This window comes from Hippichthys cyanospilos, chromosome 4 (genome assembly GCF_059441005.1).
Source record: "Hippichthys cyanospilos isolate Australia breed blue-spotted pipefish chromosome 4, RoL_Hcya_1.0, whole genome shotgun sequence".
Lineage (NCBI taxonomy): Eukaryota > Metazoa > Chordata > Actinopteri > Syngnathiformes > Syngnathidae > Hippichthys > Hippichthys cyanospilos.
Window position 1 is genome coordinate 9081301 of NC_142372.1, and position 25365 is coordinate 9106665.

At 38.9% G+C, this 25365-nt stretch overlaps 1 protein-coding gene across 2 annotated transcripts in view; it reads left to right on the plus strand.

The window, feature by feature from the left end:
• Nucleotides 1-25365, plus strand: part of igdcc4 (immunoglobulin superfamily, DCC subclass, member 4) — a 59210-nt gene that overhangs the window by 21277 nt on the left and 12568 nt on the right. Inside the window, exons 2-9 of one of the 2 annotated variants that reach the window (XM_088414144.1) lie at nt 3534-3848; nt 11526-11667; nt 15794-15930; nt 19305-19439; nt 20672-20824; nt 22030-22440; nt 23689-23853; nt 23942-24079. In XM_088414144.1, the coding sequence (XP_088270270.1) occupies nt 3534-3848; nt 11526-11667; nt 15794-15930; nt 19305-19439; nt 20672-20824; nt 22030-22440; nt 23689-23853; nt 23942-24079 (1596 nt within the window). The remainder of the gene's footprint in view (nt 1-3533; nt 3849-11525; nt 11668-15793; nt 15931-19304; nt 19440-20671; nt 20825-22029; nt 22441-23688; nt 23854-23941; nt 24080-25365) is intronic. The other variant, XM_088414145.1, reaches the window with a different exon arrangement.

Here is a 25365-nt window from a genome sequence, read left to right on the forward strand (position 1 = left end):
TCCTCGAGTTGACATTGTTTTTATCTTCTGTGAAATCCGCTCGTGTCTATCATGACAATAAACTGACAATGGTTTATGCAAAAACAATACAACCATTAAAAAATAAATGAGGAACAAGAGGCAGAAGTGTCACAATTTCTCATAAAGATTCATTTCCCCTCTCCGAATAAGCCATAAAATTAAACAGACCATCCATCTTGGAGAGCAGACGATTCATTTATGGGGATCAATAAATTAATAATTTTTCAGAAATTTGATGCAATTGCCTCCTCAAAGTTGAGCTAATTTAACAGATGTTGGTGCATAATGGATGAAGATGCAGTAATGGTTGAAAATGCATGGGCTGGCTTCAGCAATGGATAAACTCGATGACCTGGCTGTCTTACAAGCGCGAGATAGTGGCTTTAAGCATCACTCTCTGTGTGTTTAAGTGGACTTTTAAAGCAATTCCGGCGCAGTCCATTTTACCTGCCTTAGTCTCACCCCTTATGAAAACCAATCACGTTTTGGCTGCCAGTCACAGATATTGAGTCTTCGGCTCCGTTTTATCTCCCACTTCAGTCATTAGTGCCTTTTATCCCAAGATCCTCACCCCCCCTTCTTTTTTTTCTTTCTGTCTTTCTCTGCCATCTTCATGTTGAATTAAGAAGCACTCTCAAAAAGCAGAGGAAATAAACCAACTGAACTATGAAGGTCAGATGCTATATGCATTTCATGGCGAAGCAAGAAATCAGTGTGGTCTCCTATAGAAAAGGAGAGAGAGAGAGAGAGAGAGAGAGAGAGAGAGAGAGGTATTTGTTTGAACACCCCAAATTGAGAGAGAGAGAGTTAACCTTTGTGCATGACTGTTGACAATGTTTAAATGTTACTTAAAACTATGTCTTTAATAGTAATGAAACTGAGCCCACAGGGGAGTTTTAGTCAACGTGTAACAATGTTACTGGTATTTTACTATTTAAAATCAAATGAAAACAGACTCGTATGGATGAATTCCAAGAAACTACATTATTATACAATATGGAGGCATTTTATTGACCTGGGTTGAAAAAAAACATCAATTAATTTAATCAAATAGGTTATCCTTTTTCTGGCTTGATCGATTGAGTTTATCCAATACATTTTTCCCATGAATTAATGTGAGTTCATATTAGAGCTATTGTTTTGATCAGGTCATGTTCAGTAAATCAGTGCTTCTCAAAGGGGGGATCCATGGCCAGACTGCTGGTGGTCTATTAAAAAAATGTGGGTGTTTTGGAACTGATTTAGTTTATGTTGTAGGTTACTAATCTGAGCCTTGTTTGGCTTCAGCGCTGTTTTTAGCGCCCCCTCTGGCCGCTGTTGATAGTTCTAAGCTATTGTGACATCCAGGAAGGACTGAACATTAGGTTATTAATAATAATAATAAAAAAGAAGTATGTTTGTGTTCATTTAATTTTATTTAATATTAATTGTGAAAGTATTCAGGACTCTTCAATAAAGCAACCAATTCAACCAGTTTAATTTATTTTCAAAAATTGAATCATTTTGAAATTTGTCAAAATGTGTTTTGTGTCCACAATTGCTTGCTAACGAGGCGATGAAGCCATCAAAACTAAATTGGCATTTTAGTTTATAATACTATTTTCAACTAAATAATTGGCAGCATCCTTTTGGGGGGAAATTGACCCTGTTTGTTACAAGAAGTGCAAGTTGCACTTTTTATTTTCTAAACTTCAGTATAGCTGAAAAGTAACAAATATGCTGGTTGATAAATTGAATATGTTGCTGAATAAAAAGAGAACAAATGTTTGGCTTAAATCATTTTTTGTTTTGTTTTATTTCTGCAAACATTTGCAACTGGATTCTTGGAAATGTTGCTTTCTCAAAGGGATTCCTGACTGTAAAAAGTTTGAGAACCCCTGCAATAAATTATCACGATTTTTGTGGTGTATTTTGTACAATCCTTTGACCTTAATACCAACGGTAATTAACCTAAAAAAGCATTGAAAGAAAACACCAAAGAGCTAAAATTTCACCCAGATGGTGACAACATGTATATTTAACATGGCATGACCATTAAATTATTATATTACCAATATTGTCCCTCCCTTGGCTAAAATACTGCTAGAATTATGTGGAAGAAAATGACCCAAAAATGGTCAAAATACTGCACAAGAGTTAAAGCAAATTAAGTGCATGATTAGGTTGCACATTTCAATTTCTCAATTTTAATTCATGGATATTTAAGCCTAATTTTGTGAAAGCATATCACGTATATATTTTGAGCCTTCTAAACTGTAGAAATTTTGTCTGGATACCTGGGCATGAATGAGGTTTTTTTTGTTTTTGTTTTTTTTTGTCGTCAGTTGGTGACTCACTCTGCAACTAATTGTGAGAGGCATTTAGCTAGAGGCAGTTCACTGTTGGTGCAAGCAAGGTCTTACCTATGAAGCATACTGTAAACAAACTAAACCTAATGAAATTGTATAAAAAGGTATTCTGGAACATTGTGCTCCATTTCATTTCAGTAGATCCGTAAAAAGGATTAAGATAAGAGAAAGCCTCCATTCCTAAATAATATGCATAAAATCCAGTGAGGGACTTGGTGACTCCTCACCCAACACCTCTGGCCGCAGGACTTGCCCTCTCTAAATTTAATGTTCTGCTGCCGACATCCAAATCCTTTCCAAGGGCTTGTGCCCGTTTCATTTCCAAAGCCCCACCTCCTCCTCTTCTTCGACTTCCTCACCCCGACTCCTCTACTTCCATGATATACCCTACCTCAGGAATGCAATTGCATGTGTGTGCTGACGGTAATATTTGTCGTATAAATGACAAATTGCCTAACAGACAAAACAAGCAATAACCTAATCAGTGGATGGAAAATGGTTAAAACCAATCAGTCGGTTCGCAAAAAGTGTCACAATTGTCGATAATCAGCATACATGTAATTCCGAGTAATGCATTACACCTCAAGGATGTTTCGAATAACTGTGATCAACATGTGGTAGTTTGTGGTGTATTATTTTGTTCCCCTTTTATCAGTTCACTATTTTTGTTATTGTGTCTTTTACGGAATTTACTTTTGACTTCTCTTTGGGTCTAATGGATTAACTATAGTGCCAGGTAAGGAGATAATACAAATAATATATTGTGATATAATGATATAATATCCCCTTTTTTGATTCCTCATTTTATTAATTGTCTTTCTCATTGACTAATATGCTTATATTTATGTTTTATAGAACCCTGTTAAGGATTCTTTTTCTTCATTTGGAGATTAAGAGGTGGAAATTTTGCCACCTGCTGTCAGTTTAGTTGCATAGGCAATCCTGGCTCATTTTGCTAACGTCACATGATGAAATTCTGGAAACTGAGCCAAGAACAGTCATTACCTGAGTCCTTAGACACTGTGCTGTCATTTCTAGTTGAGAAAATGGCCACCCCATCAGATGGAAACCACTGCTTAGTTCATATTCAGAAAAAAATCTGACCTATTTTCCTTCAATAGTTCATTCAGTCCGGAGGTATATTTCTTTTTTTTTTAATTCCAGATAAACCCATTTCGGTGGAGTTAAGCTGCGGGGCCGGACCCAGCCATGTAGTGTTGGAGCCGGGGACCCCCCTCACGCTGGACTGCAACCTGGGGGCCAGCGACACGCCACTCAACATCACTTGGCTACATGAGGGCCAGCCGCTTGCGCCGGAGGGAAGCGACGCACGGCGGTATCTCGCCGACCGGTCCCTCTACCTTTTGCCCCCCTCCCAGGACGGAGCGGCCCCTGAGGCTCTGGAGGGAGGCTACAGCTGTGTGAGCGCCAGCGCGCATGGAGCCTTGACCAGCCGGACCGTCAATGTGCTGCTGGCAAGTAAGTGACTTTCCACAGTGTATGTTATGCGCATAATGAACCGTTAAGCTGACTTTCTGGTATATATGGCTGAAACGATATAGCATCAATTTTCCACCCTGTTTCGAGGGGGTAGTCTTGTCTTATGCAAATGAGCCACTGCTCACCCCAGCCCTCTTACTGTGAAGTGTGTCAATTTTCGATGGAATGTGAGAGAATAATGCTGCAGTTAGTGCACTCCATATGGGCCAAATTGCTTCCAGACACCAGGAATCGATAATTGCTTCCATACAGCCAAGAGAGTTCCTAATGATCTATTAATCGCACTTTGAGTGCTTGTACGTGGATAAGCGCTATACAATGAAAGTCATTTTGCTGTCAGGTCTTATAGCAATATAATACTAGCAAAATTTCATAACTGTTATTAAAACAATTTAATAAATATGGGGGAAATTAGCTATTGTCCTCCGACATTGATCTAAAACAAATTCAAAAGAAGAATACTAGCGATTACAAAATGCTTTTTAAAAAAGAAAAACTGAAACTTCATCCGACCCAATAATGGTCCAAATACTGCACAAGGGAAATCTCCAAATCTACAATAAGCATTCATCGTGATACTTACATCAATTTTTGAATATTAAGCTTGGTTTAAGCTTGACGTGTCTGCAAGCTCCGCTCGTCAAATGACGTTGTTTCGGGCAAGCGTGCCCCTTAGCGTGAAGTCCACGTGGGCCAGATTTTACAAAACGCGTACCTTCCGGGCTTTCTTTCCGAGCTGAAAACATGGCGGGCAAACAATTGCTTATGGAAATTCCCGGTACAAACACGTTCATGATTCGGCTGAAAAGGACTAGCGTGACCTAAATACCGTAAAGAACTCCTGGCGAGCACCACGATGGGGAGCGATGAGAAGTCTTATTTAAAAACGCTTGTAAAAATTTAGATTGTTTGAATCGACTATGATTCGTTAGCTCTTTTTGGTGTTGTTTGTATGCTGTAGACTCCATTTACTGCCACCTACAGTATGGCAGAATATCGTCTGACTACGGTGGAAAACGGCAGCGAGTATAAAGTGCTGCAAAACGCGTGCCGGCACCTCAAGCATAAACCAAGCTAGACTTTTGCCAAAGGCTTGTTTTCGCCATAGGGAATTTCAGCGCAAGGCAAATGCAGAAAGAAACACTTTGTATTATGCATTAGGGATTTTTCCTTATATGCGGAAATAAGAAAGAGGGAAAGGCTTCAATGCATGGATTTTTTTCCACACTGGGGAGTATTTTTGCTCATGCAGGTTTCATGGTTGAGGAGTTTTACTGTAGCTGTAGCTCTACAAGATGCATTGATCACTTTCAAATCACTTGTGTGGCGATATTTAGGTGTTGCAGTTGAAGCAAAGGCTGGGTAAGATATACACAAAGACAGCTTGTCTCTTTTTATGTTTCGATTTGAATGCTCGGTTATGTTTACTGTTGCATGCAGTTTTATTAATTTCTTTTCATAAAACATCCATCCATCCATTTTCTATAGCCGTTTATCCCCACAGGGGCCGCAGGCTTACTGGCTACATAAAACGTGTAACTGGAAAATATGTATTAGGCATTATTTTTACAGTATACATTCAACATAGCAAACATTTTTTGTTGTCTCGTTTTTGTGGACTTAATCTCATGAGGCATCTCGCCTTGTGGAGTTAATGTCTTGTTCTATTACATAGAGCTTGCATTGTTCCTGCTGTTTGTCTCGTCACCTGGCAAATGGGCGATTAGCCATTGCCTCTTGATCCGATTGTTTGTTAGCCATAAGTTGCACTACATTCACATGCTCTTTTTGTACTTGTCAAATAAAGGTTGACTGAAAATGTTCAACCCTGTATCAAACGCACCGGTTTTGTCTGCTAGCTGAGGACATGAGCGGTAAATCTTGCGGGACATGTAAGTGTGCTTCAAGCCACGGCAAATCTTGGAGCCACTTTTCAGGTAAAAAAAAAAAAAAAAATCATCTCAGACTCGGTTGTTGACATGAGTGAAAGTTAGGTAAGGTATGCAAATGCGTGAAGTGAAGCACGCGGCGTCGCGCAACGGTGATTTTTGTCACGCGTGTGCACCTGCGTACCAGTTATGTGCATCCCTGCACATAGGAGCATCATAGAACAGATCTTGTTCAACTGTTTGAGTTCCACTCCAATGTACAGTAATTGCATAACAGTTGCACGGCACAGCGGATCCTGTACGACAACAATGGCATCAGTCAGGAAGGCTGTGAAAGAACGTCCGCAGGTGTTCGTCCCTCGGGGAGGATCTTCGTCTCCTTCCGAGACAAGAGGACAGACAGTAGCCTTTTAATGGTCCTTCTAAGGAGGGCCTCTTTGTCCGTGGCTCTTAGGAGGTAGTCTTTATTGAGTCATTAGCTTTGTGTAAAATGAGACCGTGTACTTTGCGGATGCCCGCGCTTTTGTCAGCTGTCACATGCCTATTTATAAGGAGCTCTTGTTTGAGGGACAATAAGGCGGGTGGAGGCAGAGGATAAGGGGTGCGGGGGGCTCAGTCGTGTGAATGGAGGGGAGGCGGATGGTGCCGGCAAGTAGTCATGGTGAAGGGAAAGGTTTCCGAGACCATTACGAGTGACCTTCACTCTGTTTGTGTGCGTGTGGAGTTTGAATTAAATCAGTGGCGGAGGTTCTGTGGGGGGAGATTTGATCAGCGCATTGAGAGGTCGGCACTGAAGTGCTTTAACATTGACATTGAGCGGATGTTCTTCTCTTTGTTGGCAAAAAGAAAAACAACATATCTCACATCGCATCTGTGAAAGCACATTACCTGCATCGCCTCCCTCACCGCTTTATTTTTCCCAAGCGGTGCCATGCACAGGAATGTGAACGAGATCACAGACTCGAGTGGAAATGCCAACATTTTAAGAAACATATGGCCAGCATTTGGCCGGCAATGACATTCATTGGACCAATGTATATAACTTCTTTATTGCTGCTAAAGTTTAGATATTACCGTAATTCCCATCTTGGTTTATCGTCATTACTTAAGACTGAATGAGTCATACACCAATGGAATAATGGGTCTGCCTCACAGTTCTAAGGTTTGGTTTTCTGCTCCGGCCCTCACATTTTCTCCATGTGTGTTGATGGGAGGTTTTACTTCTTCTGGAAAATAGACAAGTTAACTTGTCTGTCACCAATCAAAAGGTGGACCAAATTTTGTAAACTGGGTATGGGACCTGCTGTCAAGATATCACTGCACTATATAGCACAATATGTTTTCTGTAATTTATATTGTTTATGTGTATGTCTGTGTTTGGTACATGCAGCATCCACTTCAACCTGTGGGCCTGGAAGGGGGCTCCTCCCACCTGTGGTCCCTTCTGAAGGTTTCTGATTTTCCCCTAAATGGGGTTTTTGAGTTTTTCCTTTCCCTTCTGGGAGCTTTGACAGGGGATGCTGTTGTGTACCTTACACTGAAAGGCATCCGTGAAGCCCTTTGAGACTTTGGTGATTTAGGGCTATACAAATAAAATTTGATTGATTGATTGAATCACTGATTTTTCATAAAATGCAAAATATCTACCGATCCTATCCAGGTTATATGATTTTATTTCTACTCTATCTTTGATGGAGTTTTTTTCTTACATTCTAAAAATCAGAAAAGAGGTCATTTGATGGGATGGACAATTTTGCTTGCACAAGTGAAGGTGGGGGACAAATATCTGCGCTTTGATGGCTTTGGGGCCAAAGAGTAGCAGGCACGGGGCTGAAGTCATTTTACACCTATCGCGATGGTGTCAACCATTACAAGAACATGGTTCTGATTCCAAATGATGACATGTATACATGGGTGCGACTGATTGGCCCTGGTTGGACTCGCTACGTTCCTAAGCACATCTTTAAAAAAAGACTTCATATCGTGCCCTCTCTCTGGTCAGCTGTTCTTCGACACACGTATACACACACATACACACACGTACACTGCGGCCGCTTTGGTGCCAATATAGCCGACGTGTTTACATGATGATGTAAGAGCTGGAAGTTGGTTTAATCTTCAACTTGCCCTGCAAAGCTTGCCAAACAAAAATCAATGTCAGTTTTCTGAAAAGATCTTTTTTTTTCTTTAATCAATGTCCGGTTGTTATGAATGATAGTGGCTGTGTCGGCAAAGCGTGGCGTGGTAAATCAAAATAGTCATGTAATGACCCTGGAATCTTTAAAAATGAACAGTGCACAATTCATCCATAAATCCTGAAGGAAATAATAGACTTCGAAAAATAATGAATTTCAGAGTATGGTACGCATACATTTATTTGAAAAGGGACAGTGCACAACAAGTCATTGAACACAATAAAGTGATGCTTAGTGCTGGTTTAGAGCACAATGGTAATTTATACCTGCATGTGGGCAGATTGTTGTTAATAAAAGAAAAACAGCTTTCACCATCCTATAAATTTTACATTAACTTGGAAATAACACTGAATGTTCTATTCTCAGACTAATTGTGTGACATCACAATAATGTAGTGTACAAGTTGACCACTATGCATAACATAGCCTATGCTCAGTGTAATTATTATTTAAGCCTTTGTGCAGTATTTCGGACATTTTGGGTCAATTTTTTCCACGTAATCCTCGCAGTGTTTTAGTCAAGAGATGGCACATGTTTGTGTCATATTTAAGTGGTCGTGCAAGGTTGAACTTTGACATATTGTCATCACCTGGGTGAAATTTCAGCTCCCTGCCATCTTCTTTCAAAGCTCACTCTTTGATGTGTAATACCTTTGATGTAAAGAGCAAAGGATTGGACAAAATACTGTACCAGGATTTTAATATGGAAAATTATTGATAATATTCCCACCAAAACTTAAAAAACTGATTGTATTGGGTCCAATTTTGTATGAAAATAATGTTTTTTATTCATGTCAACAATGTGATTATGAAATAATGGTAATAAATGTCATAATCCTTTTCAAACATAAAACCGATCCTGTAACTTCACGTTGAATTCCTTCTACTTTGGCTACTACGTGGCTCAGCAAGTAGAAACATATGTTTTAAAGGTGTTTTATTTGTGATATTATCAAAACAATCGTAGACAATTTAATCATGTTTAACTCATGAAAACGGCTAAATGAGCTCAGTATCCTTTTGAGGTAACATCTTGTGCAAAACCTTTGACATGTAATCCTCAGTGTACTTTGACGAATTACATGAATGAGTACTAAAAGTTAAGTGCATCATTGCACATAAATGACCCTTGATCTGTTGCTCTGAAAAATTGTCCTAACTAATTATTGAACCTCACGGCGGGTTTGTAAATAAACACAAAACGTGTCTGTTTAATACTTTAATTACTTTAATTACTTTAATTACTTTTTGGACTTGATACTGGGTTGAGCATAGTGATAAGATGGCAATCAACGATACTCTTAAGTGTGGTTTTACTTGGCATTGGATACTTTGGAATTTCTCACCTCTCCATTTCTTAAAGGGACCGCAGGCCAAATAGTTTTGCCCCCCATCAAAAAAGCCTGTTGGAAAGGGTCAAAGGTGAAAGCAGACTCAAACAACCCCCTGTCTTGGCGCTCGCTGCTGCCTCCTGGTGTTCAGCATTATTTATCAGGACCCGTTCCCCCCTGCGTGTGAATGTGTGAAGCTGTGAACACTGGAACCCTGCCAACAAATTCCGGCTAAAGAGACAAAGTAATCCCGCCACACTGGATTAAATCCCAGCGCTTTGTCCCAATCACGACGTTTAACTCCACTCAGATTAAACGCAGTGCAGAAAAAAGCATTTCCTCCAGCACAAAGAAAATTGGCCAGTAAAAGAAAGTAGTGCCTCATTAAAAAAGAATTATGTTTTTGAGCCATGCGTACAAAAGTAGATGATCCCTTTGTGCTCGATTAACATTCAGGTACATTGTTGTTAATGGCTAATTTTATTAGCAAGTCAAGGGAGAGGCAATAACATGTATTGTTTCTACAAATTATTAAAAAAAAAACAAAAAATGCGACGAATACACTGGGGCTGTCTTGTAGGTTGCATCATTGCTTGTGGTTACCAAGTCAGTCTCACAATTCTGAGGGTTCAAATTTAATCTGCAGCTGTCCTTTCAAAAAATGAAAGTTTAATAAAGAACAGAGGCAAGGATGACAGGAAACAAAAACATAAAAAGTAACATCCCAAAAACTCAAAAACAAAATTAACTCACAGAAGACAGCAGGGAATGAAGGTTGGAATTACACTCAGACAGAAAGACAGCAAGACATTCGACAATAACTCAACAACTAAACGGAACTAAAATGGCACTTAAATGCACTCACACTAAATTAGGAGAAGACGAAACAGCTGGACGACACAACAGGCAGGGGAAGCTGATTGGAGGACACGCAGGGGGGCAGGTAAACAGACAGGTGGACGAAATGAAACTAACGAGAACACAGACGATAAAGGCAGACGCGAGTGGAACAGAAACGAGAACTAGGAACATGAACAAACTCTTGTGGAAAAAAACAAAACCCCACCCCAAACACAACACCAAAAAACACCAAACCCCAGCCGAACATGACAATACATACAGTGCTCCTTTAAAATATCGTTTTCCTCAAGGTCAATTTCAAGGTCAAATTATAAATCAAATGTTCAAGTTACAAAATTACATCAGGGGGTGTAAAGCAGATCTACAATCCAGCCTGTTTTCGATTTTCCCCCTCAACCAACACACCTTATTCAAACGATAAGGTGGCAATCAGATGATAATGTCCCTGATTTAAATCAAGTGTGTTTCATGAGGGGAAACATTGAAAACAGGCTGGATTATGGCTCTCGAGGACCGGACTTGGCCAACCCTGATAAAAAAGATTGCAGATTTGAAATCCATCCATCCATCCATCCATCCATCCATCCATTTTCTAGAGCCGCTTATCCTAACAATGGTCACAGTGTTGCTGGTGCCTCTCCAGCTGACTTCGGGCAGTAGGGACCCTGAACTGGTTGCCGACCAATCGCAGGGCACACAGACATGAACAACCATTCACGCACCCAATCACAACTAAGGACAATTTAGTATGTCCAATATACCTGCCATGCATGTTTTTGGAGTGTGGGAGGAAGCCGGAGTGCCCAGAGAGAACTCACACAGGCCCGGGGAGAACATGCAAACTCCACACAGGAACTGTGAACTGTGAGGCGAATGTCCTAAGCACTGCTTCACTGAGCCCAGATTTGTTGAGTTTCCTTTCCTCTGTTAGCACTTTGATTGACCCAGTTGTTCTTGAGATTAAGGAGTCAAAGGAGACAACAACCATTTTGCTGAAAATAGAAAATTTCTATAAGATCTAAGTCTGCTTGGTTCAGTCCATAGCGTTATATGGCATGGAACCACCCTGTAGTTATATTTCTTAAATATTGCTGTAGTTATATTTTTTCTGATGGGTCTTTGTAACTAGACTGAATAAAATAAGACTGTCTGAAAAGGAAATCCACTTTGAACATCGTTTGTAAATTACAGGTAAGACCGGACACCGGAAGCACAATTCCCACCTTGACCAGACCTATAGAAATCACGCACTGCGTATATTGCCACTGTTGGGAAGGGATTTGAGATAATTGCACTGTGTCTCCTGGCGAGCGACTTACGTAACAAAAACCTACAAACGGTTGAGTGAGAAGCATGCAACAGCCGTGTTCTCCTTCTGCAGGTCTGTCCTCCTTCCGTCAGGAGCCTTCACCTCAGACGGTGCCTGCTGGGGGGGCAGCTCGCTTCGAGTGCCAGATCGATGGCGTGCCCACACCTGTAATTACTTGGGAAAAGGACAAAGTTGCTGTCCCCGGGGACCCAAGGTGACTCAGCTTCAATTGCTTTCATACCTTGTATGTGTAGTCTTTTCTTCAAGTGTGTTTTTAGTCTTCTGGTTTTCAGCAACAACGAGTAAAGCATACCTGGTAGAAACCTACAACCTCTAAAATCTAATGCATGGCTCCGTGATATTTTTAAATGTCACACAGATATGTTAATCCAATTTTGTGTTCATAAATAATAGTAGTTATGGCTGGAAGATGTGCGTGAGTAATTTGAGCACCTCAGTTAAATAAATGCTAGATGCATTTTTTTCTTGTCAAGCCAATCACAGCAACAGTTGATAATGTTCTGCATCACGTTGCATCATGGTGGACACATTGTGAGAAGGCCAGTTTCAAAATCGACCTTATGCATAGTCTACATATAGTTCTTGCAAATGGCCAGTAAATGTCTCCGTTTTGCCCTATCTACGGTATGTGCCAGGCCTTCTTTTTTTTAAATTCAAAAGGTCTCAAAAAAATCCAGCCCAAAGTGGAGATTTGCCAAATCCTCCAAATACGCGTTTTCATTTATCATGCAAAAACCGGAGATTTACCTCATCTACTACTACTCTACTACTCTATTCCACGGCAAAGACACCAACGGCGGTGACAAGAGACATAATTTCTTTCTGATTGGACAGAATTTGGCAATGTTACTGCTGCCGAGCGACTTGCTGTGCTTTTAAACGAATGAAACCGCACTATGCAGATTCATGTAGCAGTGATTTTTTTCAAGAAACAAAGCTATATGGATTTTTTTTTTTTTTTTTACAGAAGAAAAGGAGGAGAAAATGTGGGTTTAAACAGCACTGGTTATGTGTAGACAAGGCCTTAGTTTAGCAAATAATATATAATCACGCAGGATAGTTGCCGTTCCTGCTGATCACATTTTAAAAAACCACGATCAAAGTCAAATGTGATTTTTCAGCCGGCAAATCGCTCTCATAGACCAAAATATATGGAGAGACAGTCGTCTACAAGTTAATGTTTCTTGAGTGGAAAGTAGTATGTTGCTAACTCTATTTTTATTAAAATATTCGGTTTGACTTTTTTGTAGGATATCTGCGAAAAATATTTGATAGCTGCACTAACACTTAATACTGGTGCCAGGGTCCTGTTTTTCCCAGCTTTCCAGGGCTTGCCCCTTAAAATACTATATTTTTCAGACTATAAGATGCACTTAAGGTCCTTTAATTCAATCAAAATTCAACAATGCGCCTTATAATCATTCACACATTACTTATGGATATCAAATCAAAGTTGAAAACAATTTGACTCATAATCTGTACTGGTTTGTTTCCCTTATTGTGCAGTAATGCACTTTCTAAGGTGGTGTGCCTTAAAACTTGGTCCACCCTATAAATAAAAATAGAAAAAAAACATTCATTGAAAGTGCATCAAATAGTCCAAAAAATACAGTCCATACACCTGGTGCTCAGATTCAACATTTTTCGGGGTACGAGAGCAGATGTTTTGATATGTTGGCATTGTGATGTGATAATGCTTGCAAAACACTTCTGCCATTAATGTTCCCCATCAAAATGGCTAAACAATAAGTAATATTTTGTTTTTTCACTAAGCGTGAAGAACAAAGGATTGCTATCAGTGTTATAAAGTCATATATGTGCTTCACCAATTGTGTTCAAGAATCTGTTGCTTGAAGGTTTCAAGCACAACCTTTAGTATTTGCTAGATCGTCTTTGCGGGATTCGCTGCTGCTTTGTGCACAAAAGCACAATTGATTCATCAATAAATTGCCACAGTCTAGACTGCAAATGGTCCACTTTTATAAACGGATGTGCGTATGAATGTCATCCCGTGGACTGATTACACTCAATTTCAACTGATGCATGTTGGTCATTTGGCTAAAACTCCATTAACGTCCCTTGTTTAATTTTTTTTTTTTTTTTTGGTCTTGTTAATTAATGACAAAATGGTAATACATCACATTTTCTATTAAAATGTTCTCAAGAGAGCACTGATGGAGTTTTATGACTAGAATGCAAGGTACAATAAAGTCAACGTGATGGTTGCGCTTGACCTTGGTTATCAAGCTAATTCATATAAGTGGTTTTTACTGTTTGCTGAATACAATGAAAGTAGTCCGATGTACTGAATATGATGGGCTGTTTTTTTAAAAATTTATTTTCCTTACTTACATTTTCTTTCCCATCATTTTTATGGATTTTCAAAGTGACAAAGGTGCTGAGAAACTTTTTTTTTTATATAGCCTTTTTCCTACAGTGGCCCCTATTCCCTTGGGTACAACTCGTGATGTGACATTCACGAACCGAGCTCTTTTGAACGACTCTTGTGAGTCTTTAGAAAGAGTCGCTCAACCCCTACCTCCCCAAGCGCCTCGCTTCTGGAGCTTAGCATCATCTTGGCATATGAGAGTCATACGGTTTTACCACCATAAATTAAAAAGAATTCACTATGCTTTATGAACGGCGATCTTGTGTAAAGCCGACACGGCGTCTTGATGTTGTATTTTTCCTGTGTTGTTTATGTCCTAGCAAGCTAGGCGCCTTCTTTGTTAGCGGCCAGTCTGCCTTGGCCATTTGGGGGTCATTTCCAGCTCCGTCGCACGCGACTCGGCACTAATGGCTGCCGTAGCCCCGCATGACCTGCAAGCAGGACGGCGTTTATGAAGGCCCGTGGGTGAGATGAGGCTCTGCCACCTCGGCCGTTGCTAATGGCTTGTCACTAAGAGCTGGCTTTTTGTCCTCCCTGACTGCTGCTATGATGGGCCCCCTTTTTTATACTCCTGATTGGCTTGTTGTTTTTTTCACTGAACTGTTTTCTTTTTTGTTTTTGTCTCTATCTTATCCATACTAGTTTTCTTGTTTTACACGGTGTTTAATACTTGAGTGGTCCATCACAGATTCACAACTTCGCTCCTTATGATTTTTTGGGGTGAAAAAGGAAAAAAATATTCACATATTCATGACTTGAAATTATAATGGCTATTTTCAAATTTGGCAGGGCTTTGACACCATCTTGTGGCATCTTAGAAGCATTCAAGAATGAGGCTCAAAAAGCGTTTTTTCAGCATTTTCCAGTAAAGAAATTTCAAATTCCAGAAATTTCACAGGAAAACACTCATAACTGCAAATGGTGAGCTGCAAATAGTGAGTCACCAACAAGTTAAAAAAAGCTAATAGGAAAGACATAATTTGCATTCTGATGGTTTGCACAGTCCCAGTGGATTATTTTCAGGTTAATTAGGTAGATTATTTGATTTCAAGGATAATATTGAAAGCTTCAAAATGTCACATGTTCCAATATAGAAAACTGGTGAGCCATCCTTGGTTTTTAGGATTGACATAAATACCCAACATTGTTTGGACAAATGGAATAAGGCTTCACTAAGGCATAAACTAAAAGGCATGTATATATGATATAAATGTTAAATACAACATGTACAACTTTTACACACACACACGCACGCACACACACACACACACACACCCACACACTAATCTATCTATCTATCTATCTATCTATCTATCTATCTATCTATCTATCTATCTATCTATCTATCTATCTATCTATCTATCTATCTATCTATCTATCTATCTATCTATCTATCTATCTATCTATCTAATGGCTGCCTCTCTGCCTCCCTAGCGGGGCCACATAGAATATATTTTTGTAAATTACATTTTTGACTTGAATTCCCCTTTAAGAAAATATAACTTGTTTAATAGGTAGGTCGGTTCAATCTACCACACCATGAACTTTCTTTTTTGGGAGGTTGTTTTTAAATTCCAATTAATTACAATATAGCTCCAAATTGTGTTGTAAATGAATCTTCTCCCCAAATAAAAAAGAATAATAAAAATACATTTAATTTCTGTCTGATAATGATGGAAACATCATGCTTGACAGCACCGAAGTTTCAGCTCATCTTTCAACCTAATGTTTTCATCGAGCAGTCTTCTATTGAGTCCGCTCGTAACTCTCACATTGCGAGCGCACACAATGGTCTCCTGCTTTCACAAAGGAGAACGATGCCCTGAGAGGACACAGCCGGAATCCCGCAGACTGCGTAGACTCCCCGTGTGTTGTTTGTATTCGTCTTCTGACTCCTTGTCTTCCTTTCTCATCTTGCCCCTGTGTGAAGCAGGTTCATTTCCCTTCCTAATGGCGTGCTCCAGATTCTGGAGGTTACCAGGGAGGATGAGGGCGCCTACCGCTGTGTTGCATCCAACTCTGCCGGGAGGGACATCAGTCACGAGTCCCTGCTCACCGTCACCGCAGGTTGGTCTGTCGCAGAACGTTGGGTTATAGTTATTGCTGAAGTTTGCCCGGAAATCCCAGAGAACATTTTTGAATAGCGGAGTATCTAGGCAGCACGGAATCCATTATTTGATTTGTTTGTGAGTGTATTTCCACCTTTAAAATTCAATTTTAGACTTAATAAACTGCATTAATGTGTTAGGCCGTTGTTTTGCCGACCAGGGATACGCGAGCACATTGCAGGGGATATTTGCAAACATTTGATAGTTTTATGCTAAGATGATACATAAATATTCTCAGTCATAAGCCCGACAATCAACTGATGTGTGTGCGTTACGACTTCCCCAATGAGACTATAAATTGTGGCACAGCTGCGCTGAAAAACAACAGCCAGGTGTCAGATCAAGTGTTTCATTTAAAGCTTGGATGACTGATGCAAAGAAAGTAAAACTGCTATAGTGGGTCTGATTATTATTCTTCGGAAGTGTTTTCTTCTTGGCATTTAAAGGTTTAATGCCCGTTTAAAAGTGACTCATTCAAAGAGTTCCATTTTTTTTAAGGGAAATATTGCAAGAGTTATATACCTCAAATGCATTTGTTTGTGTTTATTTGAATTATTATTGAAATAGTTAATGTCCTACATTTTAATATAACCTAAATGTTAACGTTTCACTTTGCGTTCTTTAAAGTTCCAACAAAAAGTGGTTCATCTCTTAGAAAGCCAATTAAAATTTTTAATAAGTCAATACCGTGCATTCCAGACTATAAGCCATTACTTTTTCGCATGCTTTGAACCCCGTTTTATAGTCCAATGTGGCTTATCTTCAGTTTTTTTTTTTTTTTTGCTTTTAACCAGAGGGCAATCTCAAACAAACAGACACAGAAGAAGACGATCGAATTATTGAATTTTAATGTGCACCGCTATTATACTTGCATTTAGGGGGCACTCTACTTCGGTAAACTCATACAGGCATGTTACTGTTGTGTTGATGCACAATGTTATGTTGAAAATATGTTGGTGCTGCTCTTATTTCTAAACATGGAGAGATGATCGGTCTGTGTTGAAGGCATGTTCTTGCAATGAACAATTTAAAAAAAACTTGCATGAACCATTTTTCTGCATAAATGTCTCATAAATATCTCAAAAATATATTTGCTGTTAAATTTTTGTAGATAAAGATTACAATTCTTTTATTGGTTAGCAGAATAAAAAAAAGAAAAGACTGATGCTGATATGTGGCAAAATGACAAATCTGGCAAAGTAATGGCTTTCTATTAAAGTTTCATTTAAATATTTTTATAATCGTTACCGTTGTTGTTCATTTAGGGTGGTACTGGTTGCTTTTGTAACAACAGTGCAATGGTCTAATATATATATATATATATATATATATATATATATATATATATATATATATATATATATATATATATATTTCCTTTAAATGCAATGATGTTTTTTAAAAAAAAATGCCAACTTTTTCATCTTTGCAGTGCTTTATCAAAAATGCTTGAAAAAATACACCCTTTAAAACCACACACACACTCACGCAGAGTCAGCAAGAAGTGGTTCTTTTTTTTTTTCTTTTAACTACGGTATATTCACCTCAGAAAATATCCAATTCACGCAGAGTTTCTATGGTCTTTTAAAATCAACCGACTGGAATGTAATATCTCTTTTTCTGCACAGCATGAAGTCTTTGGTCAGTCGAGGGATATTTTGAGATCATTTTGCTGGAAATACCTTTATTCATGCCATCATCACTACGTTTCAAACGTTTGCTCGCTCTGAAGCAGTTGATTCAAATCAATGAGTTTTCTGTTTTTTCTTAGTAGGAAGTTTGTTCATTTACATATTTAGAATACAATTACTAAAGCAAGTTGTGACTTCATAATAAACTAACATAAAATTATCAAGTGTTTTTTACCATTTAGCTGGTAAAACTTATAAATAAGATGTTTGCATGAGTAGACATTTTATATATATATATATATATATATATATATATATATATATATATATATATATATATATATATATATATATATATATATATATTGCCCTTCTTTTAGACTAGTTGAAGTTTTCAAAGTGGCTTGAAAATAATTTTGTGTAATAGCTACTTGACAATTGAAAAACTTCATACAGATCGTGATGATCTGTATGTTAGCTACGGGCTGAGGCCTTGGAAATTCTTGCTACATAGAAAGTCATGTCGAATCCTGAAAAAGTAGATTCCCGATAAATGTAGTATGCTCTTCTGCTTTTTTGACCTCGGAGTCAAGTACTTTGATACTGATTTGTTGTCTTTTTTACTTAATTTCAATAGTTGTTGAGGGTTTAAAATGAAATTTGCTGCGCAATATTGCTACAGTATAGGCTGAAAAATAAATGATAAAGGATTTGTATTTTAGTTTAATGATCCATATTGGTCACATCCTTGTTTTAATAACGTTGAATAATTTGTTATCGCATAGCGCTGAATATTTTTAAAATTCATTGTTCTTAGAGAATTTACTTTTGAGAGACTGAAATTGGAAAATTTGAACAATTACTCTATTATTAAAAGTATTTGTTTTATAATCATTGGGTTGTTAATTGTATGAATAATTTTTACAGCTCCAGGAACAGACTCCTACGACAGTAAATGTACAAATGTACATTTGTAATGTACAGGTTTTTGCCATGTCTTATGAATTTGTTTGAATTATTATTGACTTATTAATATTGGTTTATTATTTCTTTATTATAAGCCTTGGAGGCTTGTTTATGTTCTGCTTTTTTTTTCGTTTAAAGGGCAATAAATAGACATGTTGATAAGTAACATGATGGACGATAGTGATTAATAATTGTGATTTCAATATTGACCAAAATAATTGTGATTATTATTTTGGCCATCATTTTGCAGCTCTACAGTGAAATTGTCAGAAGGATTGTGACTCAGAAGCAGACAGGACACAGAAATGGAAAAATGGAAAAGCCTTTATACACAACGAGCGTTTGAGACAAGACTCAGAAACTAGACTCGAAAACGACTCCGCAACTAGAAATGACAGCTTGACACGACAGCTTGAGAGCTTGACTTGACATTCTAGCAACATGTCACTGAGAACCGAGAGCTTAAACACTGTCAGACAATCTTTTATGACATACTAAAGCAACGTTCCATAGCAACTGTTTGGCAACTGATACAACAAGGAACAAAACCGTCACAACAGTAAATACAAGACCCTATATGACAAAGGTGATGGATACATAAACATGACAAAAGGTGACAATACATGCTCATACCAACTGCATAGCAACCGATATCACAACAGTAAAAGAGTTTCAAGGGGGCCTACAATCTACTGAGAATCGTAAAAAAAAATGAACTTCTTGCCCTCTTATCCAGGCTCTGCAGAAGCCCTGAATAGAGTTATGATCATGGCACCGCCTCAGAATGCGACGGTGGTCCTCGGCCGTCCAGCTGTGATGGAGTGCATGGCGCAGGGCCAGCCCAAGCCGTTGGTATCTTGGAGCAGACAAGGTACCCACCCCCCAATACTTATACAAAATTCCCAGACTTGATCCCCTCTGTCGTCTCTTTCTTCTAACATGTCGATTACTCACTCGTTGTCGGTCTTCCCTGAAATATCTGCGTTTGCATACCTGGGGCTGGAAGACTTTCGCGAACAAAAGACCTCACCTCTATTGTTCCATTGTTCTGTTGTGTGAAGCTTTCCATTAGGTGATTTGTCATGGCTAGCTCATGCGCACTTCCACAGCGCGCACAATCACAAACACATTTTTTACCATTCTCGTTTTATTTTATGCACTTTTTAGATTTGCATTATGCTGACCCAATTCCAACCAACATTTGTGAAGATGGCTGTTCACAATGATTCTCTCAGCTTTAGATTACAGAAATGTGTCTGTGCCAAATTGGAAGTGTTATGATGGTACCAAGATATGATTCACTGCTTTTCAATAAACTGTTTTACAGTCATGTTTCATTTTTCTATAATATATACTGTATAATATATACTGTATAATATATACTGTATAATATATACTGTATATATATATATATATATATATATATATATATATATATATATATGTACTATAATATGACTACTGCTGTGATTGTCTTTGACATCTATAGCCGTCAGTGGCAGTGAATAAGTTCATGCACGCCACAGCCAGTCAGTCGATCTTTAAGAGGACACGTATTAGTACAAGAGCGGTGCAATAAAAAAGTATTTTTATTGACAATATTAATGGCCAGTTTTGAATGACATCAACCACATTAAGTGACCTTCATTTCATTTGGATGTCAAAACGACGTTTCTCATGATCAAACTGCGGGCAGTATAAACTTTGTACAGAACTCTCTCTCTCTCTCTCTCTCTCTCTATATATATATATATATATATATATATATATATATATATATATATATATATATATATATATATATATATTTGAATTTTGTTGTGCTTGGTACGTGTTAAAGGGGTTAGTATAAAAATATTGCTTGCTAATCTAGGGTAATCAAGGTAAATATTGCTTGCTAATCTAATCTAAGATACTCGCGGTGCTTTGCGTGACTGCAGTTCAATCCATTTTCCTTGTATTACAGAGTGAAAAACACTTTTTCAACCGCATACAAACAAAAACTGAAATACCGTGTTTCTCAGTGCTGCGTCTTTGAAAACCTCCATTGCAAAGCAAGCATTTCTTAGTGTCTCTGACTGTGTTTTTGTGCACATTGATCAGATGGGAAGCCCATTTCCACAGACGTGGTTGTCCTCGCCACTAACCTGGTGATCAGAGACACAAGGCGCCACCACGCGGGTGTCTATGTCTGCAGGGCTAACAAGCCTCGCACCAGAGAGTTTGTTACTGCTGCTGCTGAGCTGCATGTGCCTGGTAAGTGACACTTGCCTCTTGGGTTTAGATAACCTCAAGTCAGCTAAGAGGACAGGAGTGTTAGAATTGCATTCCTCTCGGGACGAAAGCAAAAAGGAGCTGAAGTATTATTAGAATGCAAGAGACAGGTTCAATTGACTAAAGGTATACCATTTTAACAATTCGAACAGCCGAAAAAAAGTCTCAAAGGTGATTACTATGGATGCGACGAGGCACTACTCTCTGGAGTCAGAGAATGGGGTGAGACATGATTTTGGCAAAATTCGTAATATTGGACAGACTGCAAGAAAATGAACAATCTGGCATGCACATGTAAACGAAAACAGGGGAGTTGTTTTTGTTACAGGCTCATTTCTCAGCTGCTGTTGAGCTAGTATAATAAAATGCATGTAGGTTGAATTGGATTGACATATTTTTGTTTTGCAGTGACTACAACGGGTAAACCAATATTTCATAATTCTTTGAACATCTACATTTTTTTTAACTATTAAACTAAGATTTTTGACAGCTCTAATCCCATAACTATTTTTCAATTTGACAAAGTGATACCAGACACACAGAAGACAGATTTGACATTTGGTCAGTAGCAATAGCAAATGCCATCATCAAGATGTTGACAATCATTTTTCTCTATTAACCAGTCTCTGAAAAGTAACCCAATGCTCTCTGGGGCACTGTTAGCTAACGGCTAATTCATGATTAACACTGTGCTAAATGCTGGCAACCATTCAATAATAAATCTATTGCCGATTGAGCGCGATTCAGAACACTTTTGTGTAGTTTTACACCATGAGTCGGGACTCGTCAACTCCCTCTGGGTGTGACAAAGTGTTTTTGCAAATGAAAGTCAACTGACAAGTCATCGTTATTGCGACATGCTTCCAGGAGAAACTTCAAAATAAAGGCGTACCAAGGTACTCCTGTCCAAACATTTTTTGATATGGTAAGGTTTATTTTGAAGCATTGGCTGGCTTTCTCTCCACGAGTGGCAGCATGTTTTACTATAATGCAGAACACACAGCACATGTTCTAAAAAATAAAAATGTCATGCTGTGCGGGGACGAGAATTCCTTTGGCTCGCAGATCTCACAGTATAGGATCTCGTCCCATCCCTAGTGATTACTCTAAATAGATTTCTGTTCCTAATGCATAGACATCACACACTCGCTGCACATGAACATTACAAATATATCGTCTCTCACCAGCCCCTCCAGTCATTCTTCAACCTCCAGAAACAGTGTCCCTCTCCCGGGGAAACACGGCCAGGTTTGTGTGCAACTACTCCGGAGAGCCCACCCCACTGTTACGCTGGTTGAAGAACGGCAAGCCAATCCGCTCCTTTCGTCGCGCCAAGATCCAAAGCCCTGGCGTCCTGCTCATCAACCAGTTGGCCCTGGAGGACGCCGGCTACTATCAGTGTATCGCCGAAAACGGCCTAGGCACCGCCTGCGCCACCGCCAAACTCACCGTCATCGTGAGAGAGGGCCTCCCCAGCCCCCCCCGACACCTCTCGGTCACCCCTTACTCCAGCACCACTGCACTGCTCATGTGGGAAAAACCGGAGTACAACTCGGAACAAATCATCGGCTACTCTGTGCATTGCCAGCGGGCTGCAGGTGAGGGTCTACACAACACACACACAACACACAGTAAGTCTTCAAACAGTGGCCGGGAATATTCATTGGCCGTATTTAGGATGCACCAAATTTTTAGGCACGGTCTCTGAACAAGGCTACATATGGAAATTTCTTTATATGACGGCCGCTGTGTTATAAGGTGCATTACTGCACATTAAGCAAAACAAACTAGTACAGCTAATTTTCGCAGTTCCGTCATTCATCGGTGCCCTGGATTCCCTCCTGTCCTTGTCAATTTTCATTTTTTTTCTTAAAGGAACAAAATGTTATTGACAGTGTGTCAGTCCTTCATTTTATTTTAACCATTCTTCCACGACCAGAGATGGAGATTTTACACATTTTTGCTGGTGTCTGTCAGTCTATCGGTCCATGACGAACTGACTACCTGCTGGTGGCTTGCAAATAGAGTGACGGAAGAAAACCCACTTTCTGTCAATGCTTAATTCATCTTTTTTTCTCATCATTTAGATAGATAGATAGATAGATAGATAGATAGATAGATAGATAGATAGATAGATAGATAGATAGATAGATAGATAGATAGATAGATAGATAGATAGATAGATAGATACTTTATTCATCCCCGTCTGTCAGCCGAACAGGCGTTCATCAGTGATGGCCGACTGACCGTCGACTGACAACCCACTGCCCACCTCTAATTATTTCCGACTTATATAACTGTATTTTATGGATTATGAGGCTCTTTAAAATCAAGTTTACTATGTGAGGGTGTCAACTCTTTAGTTTGTCACCTTTAAATCTAATTCTTTCCATTTTACTTTGATCTTATTAACTATTATGACAACCCTACAGTAGGGCTGAATCCAGAATTAAAGTTCAATAAGGTTTGACACATTTTCTGTAGTGATTTGTTTCCCATCGTGCAAAAAATGCACGGTGACCCCTAAATAATATATAAAAACTTGATTGAAAAAATGTGCCTTCTAATCCAATGTGCCTTATGGGGATGAAATATGGTCTACTGAAAATAAAATGCTGATGCTAATTAATGTGTTTGTATACATACAGAGCAGTCTAATTTGTATTATGGTATTAGGTTTACTTCATACTAATATCAACTTCATTTTATGTATTTTTTTACACGCAAGAAAACCATCAACTTTTCCAGGGCTCCGTGTTATCCGATTAATACGTTACTGTTATCCTAGCGTTGGTGATGACAGGCAGAGTTTGGCAACCAATGGACTGATTTGGAATATTTCCCAGGTTTAGACAATGTGGAGTACCAATTTGCGATGAACAACGACACCACCGAGTATCACGTCAAGGATCTTCTCCCCCACACCGCCTACACCTTCTTTGTGGTGGCATACTCTCCCATGGGAGCTAGTCGCCCGTCCCTGCCCGTTACGGTAGACATGCTGGAGGACGGTACGTAGCATACCCGCGGGGGGGATAAATCTCAACTCTTCATTATTCTTTAGCCTGGAAAGACTTGACATTCTCATTTGTCTTGCAGTGCCTAGCGCGCCCCCTCAGCTGTCAATAGCCAGCACGTCACCTACGGACATCAGGTTGATGTGGCATCCGTTGTCCTCGCAACACAGTCGAGGGACTGTCACCAGCTACCGTATTGAGTACTGCTCGCTAGATAATGGTGAGGAGGACTTGTGAAGGATGAATATCGTGTTGGATCACTTTGTATTCTTTCATAGACACAAGGCTGAATACCACATCTAAGAGTATCCTTTTTTTCTTTCAAAGAAAACAATAGCTCTTTATGAATTTGAATTCCAAGTCAGTGAAATTGCCTGTGGGTAGAAGTCTACAAAATCAAATGGGTATCTATTAGGGATCTCATCGTACGAGATCGCTCAAGATTATAAGGCCATGAGATTTCTTGTTTCTGCACTGCACGAGAGCTTTTTTCTTTGGACTCTGTTTTTGGCAATGGATTGAATACACCTTGGCAATGCGCTGCTTGTTAATGCTCTGCACTGCTTATTACTGCTCTGCAAGACAGTAAAACACAACATGAAACGTGGTGAGAGGGCCAGCCAACTTCAAAATAAACCTTAATATACCAAATCACTTATGGAAACAAACAGCTTTGTATGCTAAACAACACAATGTTGTTTTACATGACTATTCTATTGCCTCTTCTAGACTCTAAGAGACAGTTAAATTATACAGATATTTCATTTCACTGTTCCCAGTGTTTAACGCAGCACCTAGCATAAATTACCTGTTTGCTGACAGCAACCGAATGCCGTGCAAAAGCATGTGCGCAGTTTGATGACAGCGCTACAGATTTGCCATTACTACTGATCACTTTTGAACAAACTGGGCTGACTCAAATATTTATTGTGTGGTTCTGACCACCTTGTCTCAATGAGCTTATAGTTACGCTAAAAAAAAAAAAAAAGATTGAAAACAAAACAATTAGAAAACTTGGTCATTTATAATTTAGTGGAAACTTTGTTTTCCTTAAGCAAAAAAGAATAATTCAATGAATAAATTTTTTTGTATTTCTATCCAAATACCAAAAATCTCAAATGTACTCCTTATTTTTAAATCCCCTGTGTGGCGTTATTTTACTTTTCCAGTTGAAGAAAAAGATGATAATAAACACCACCTCTTTTATTCAGTAAATCTCAGCTATAGCTGAAAAATGAGCTTGACTCTCCTTTTATGTTTACATTTGCACGCTAGATAGTTAATTTTCTTGCAGGCTGCTCAGTAAAACGGAAACATTTTGAAAGCTGTCAAATTTACATTTGACATCTCTTTCTCACGGGCTCAATCTCGTGAGACATTATGTCTCGTGAGATTTGTGTTTACCTAGCATTTATTACTTTTTAATTTTTTTGCTGTGTACGGTCCACTCATAATGTAAGGGTAGATCATTTCTCATGTAAGTGTAGGTCCAGTATAACCCAGCTG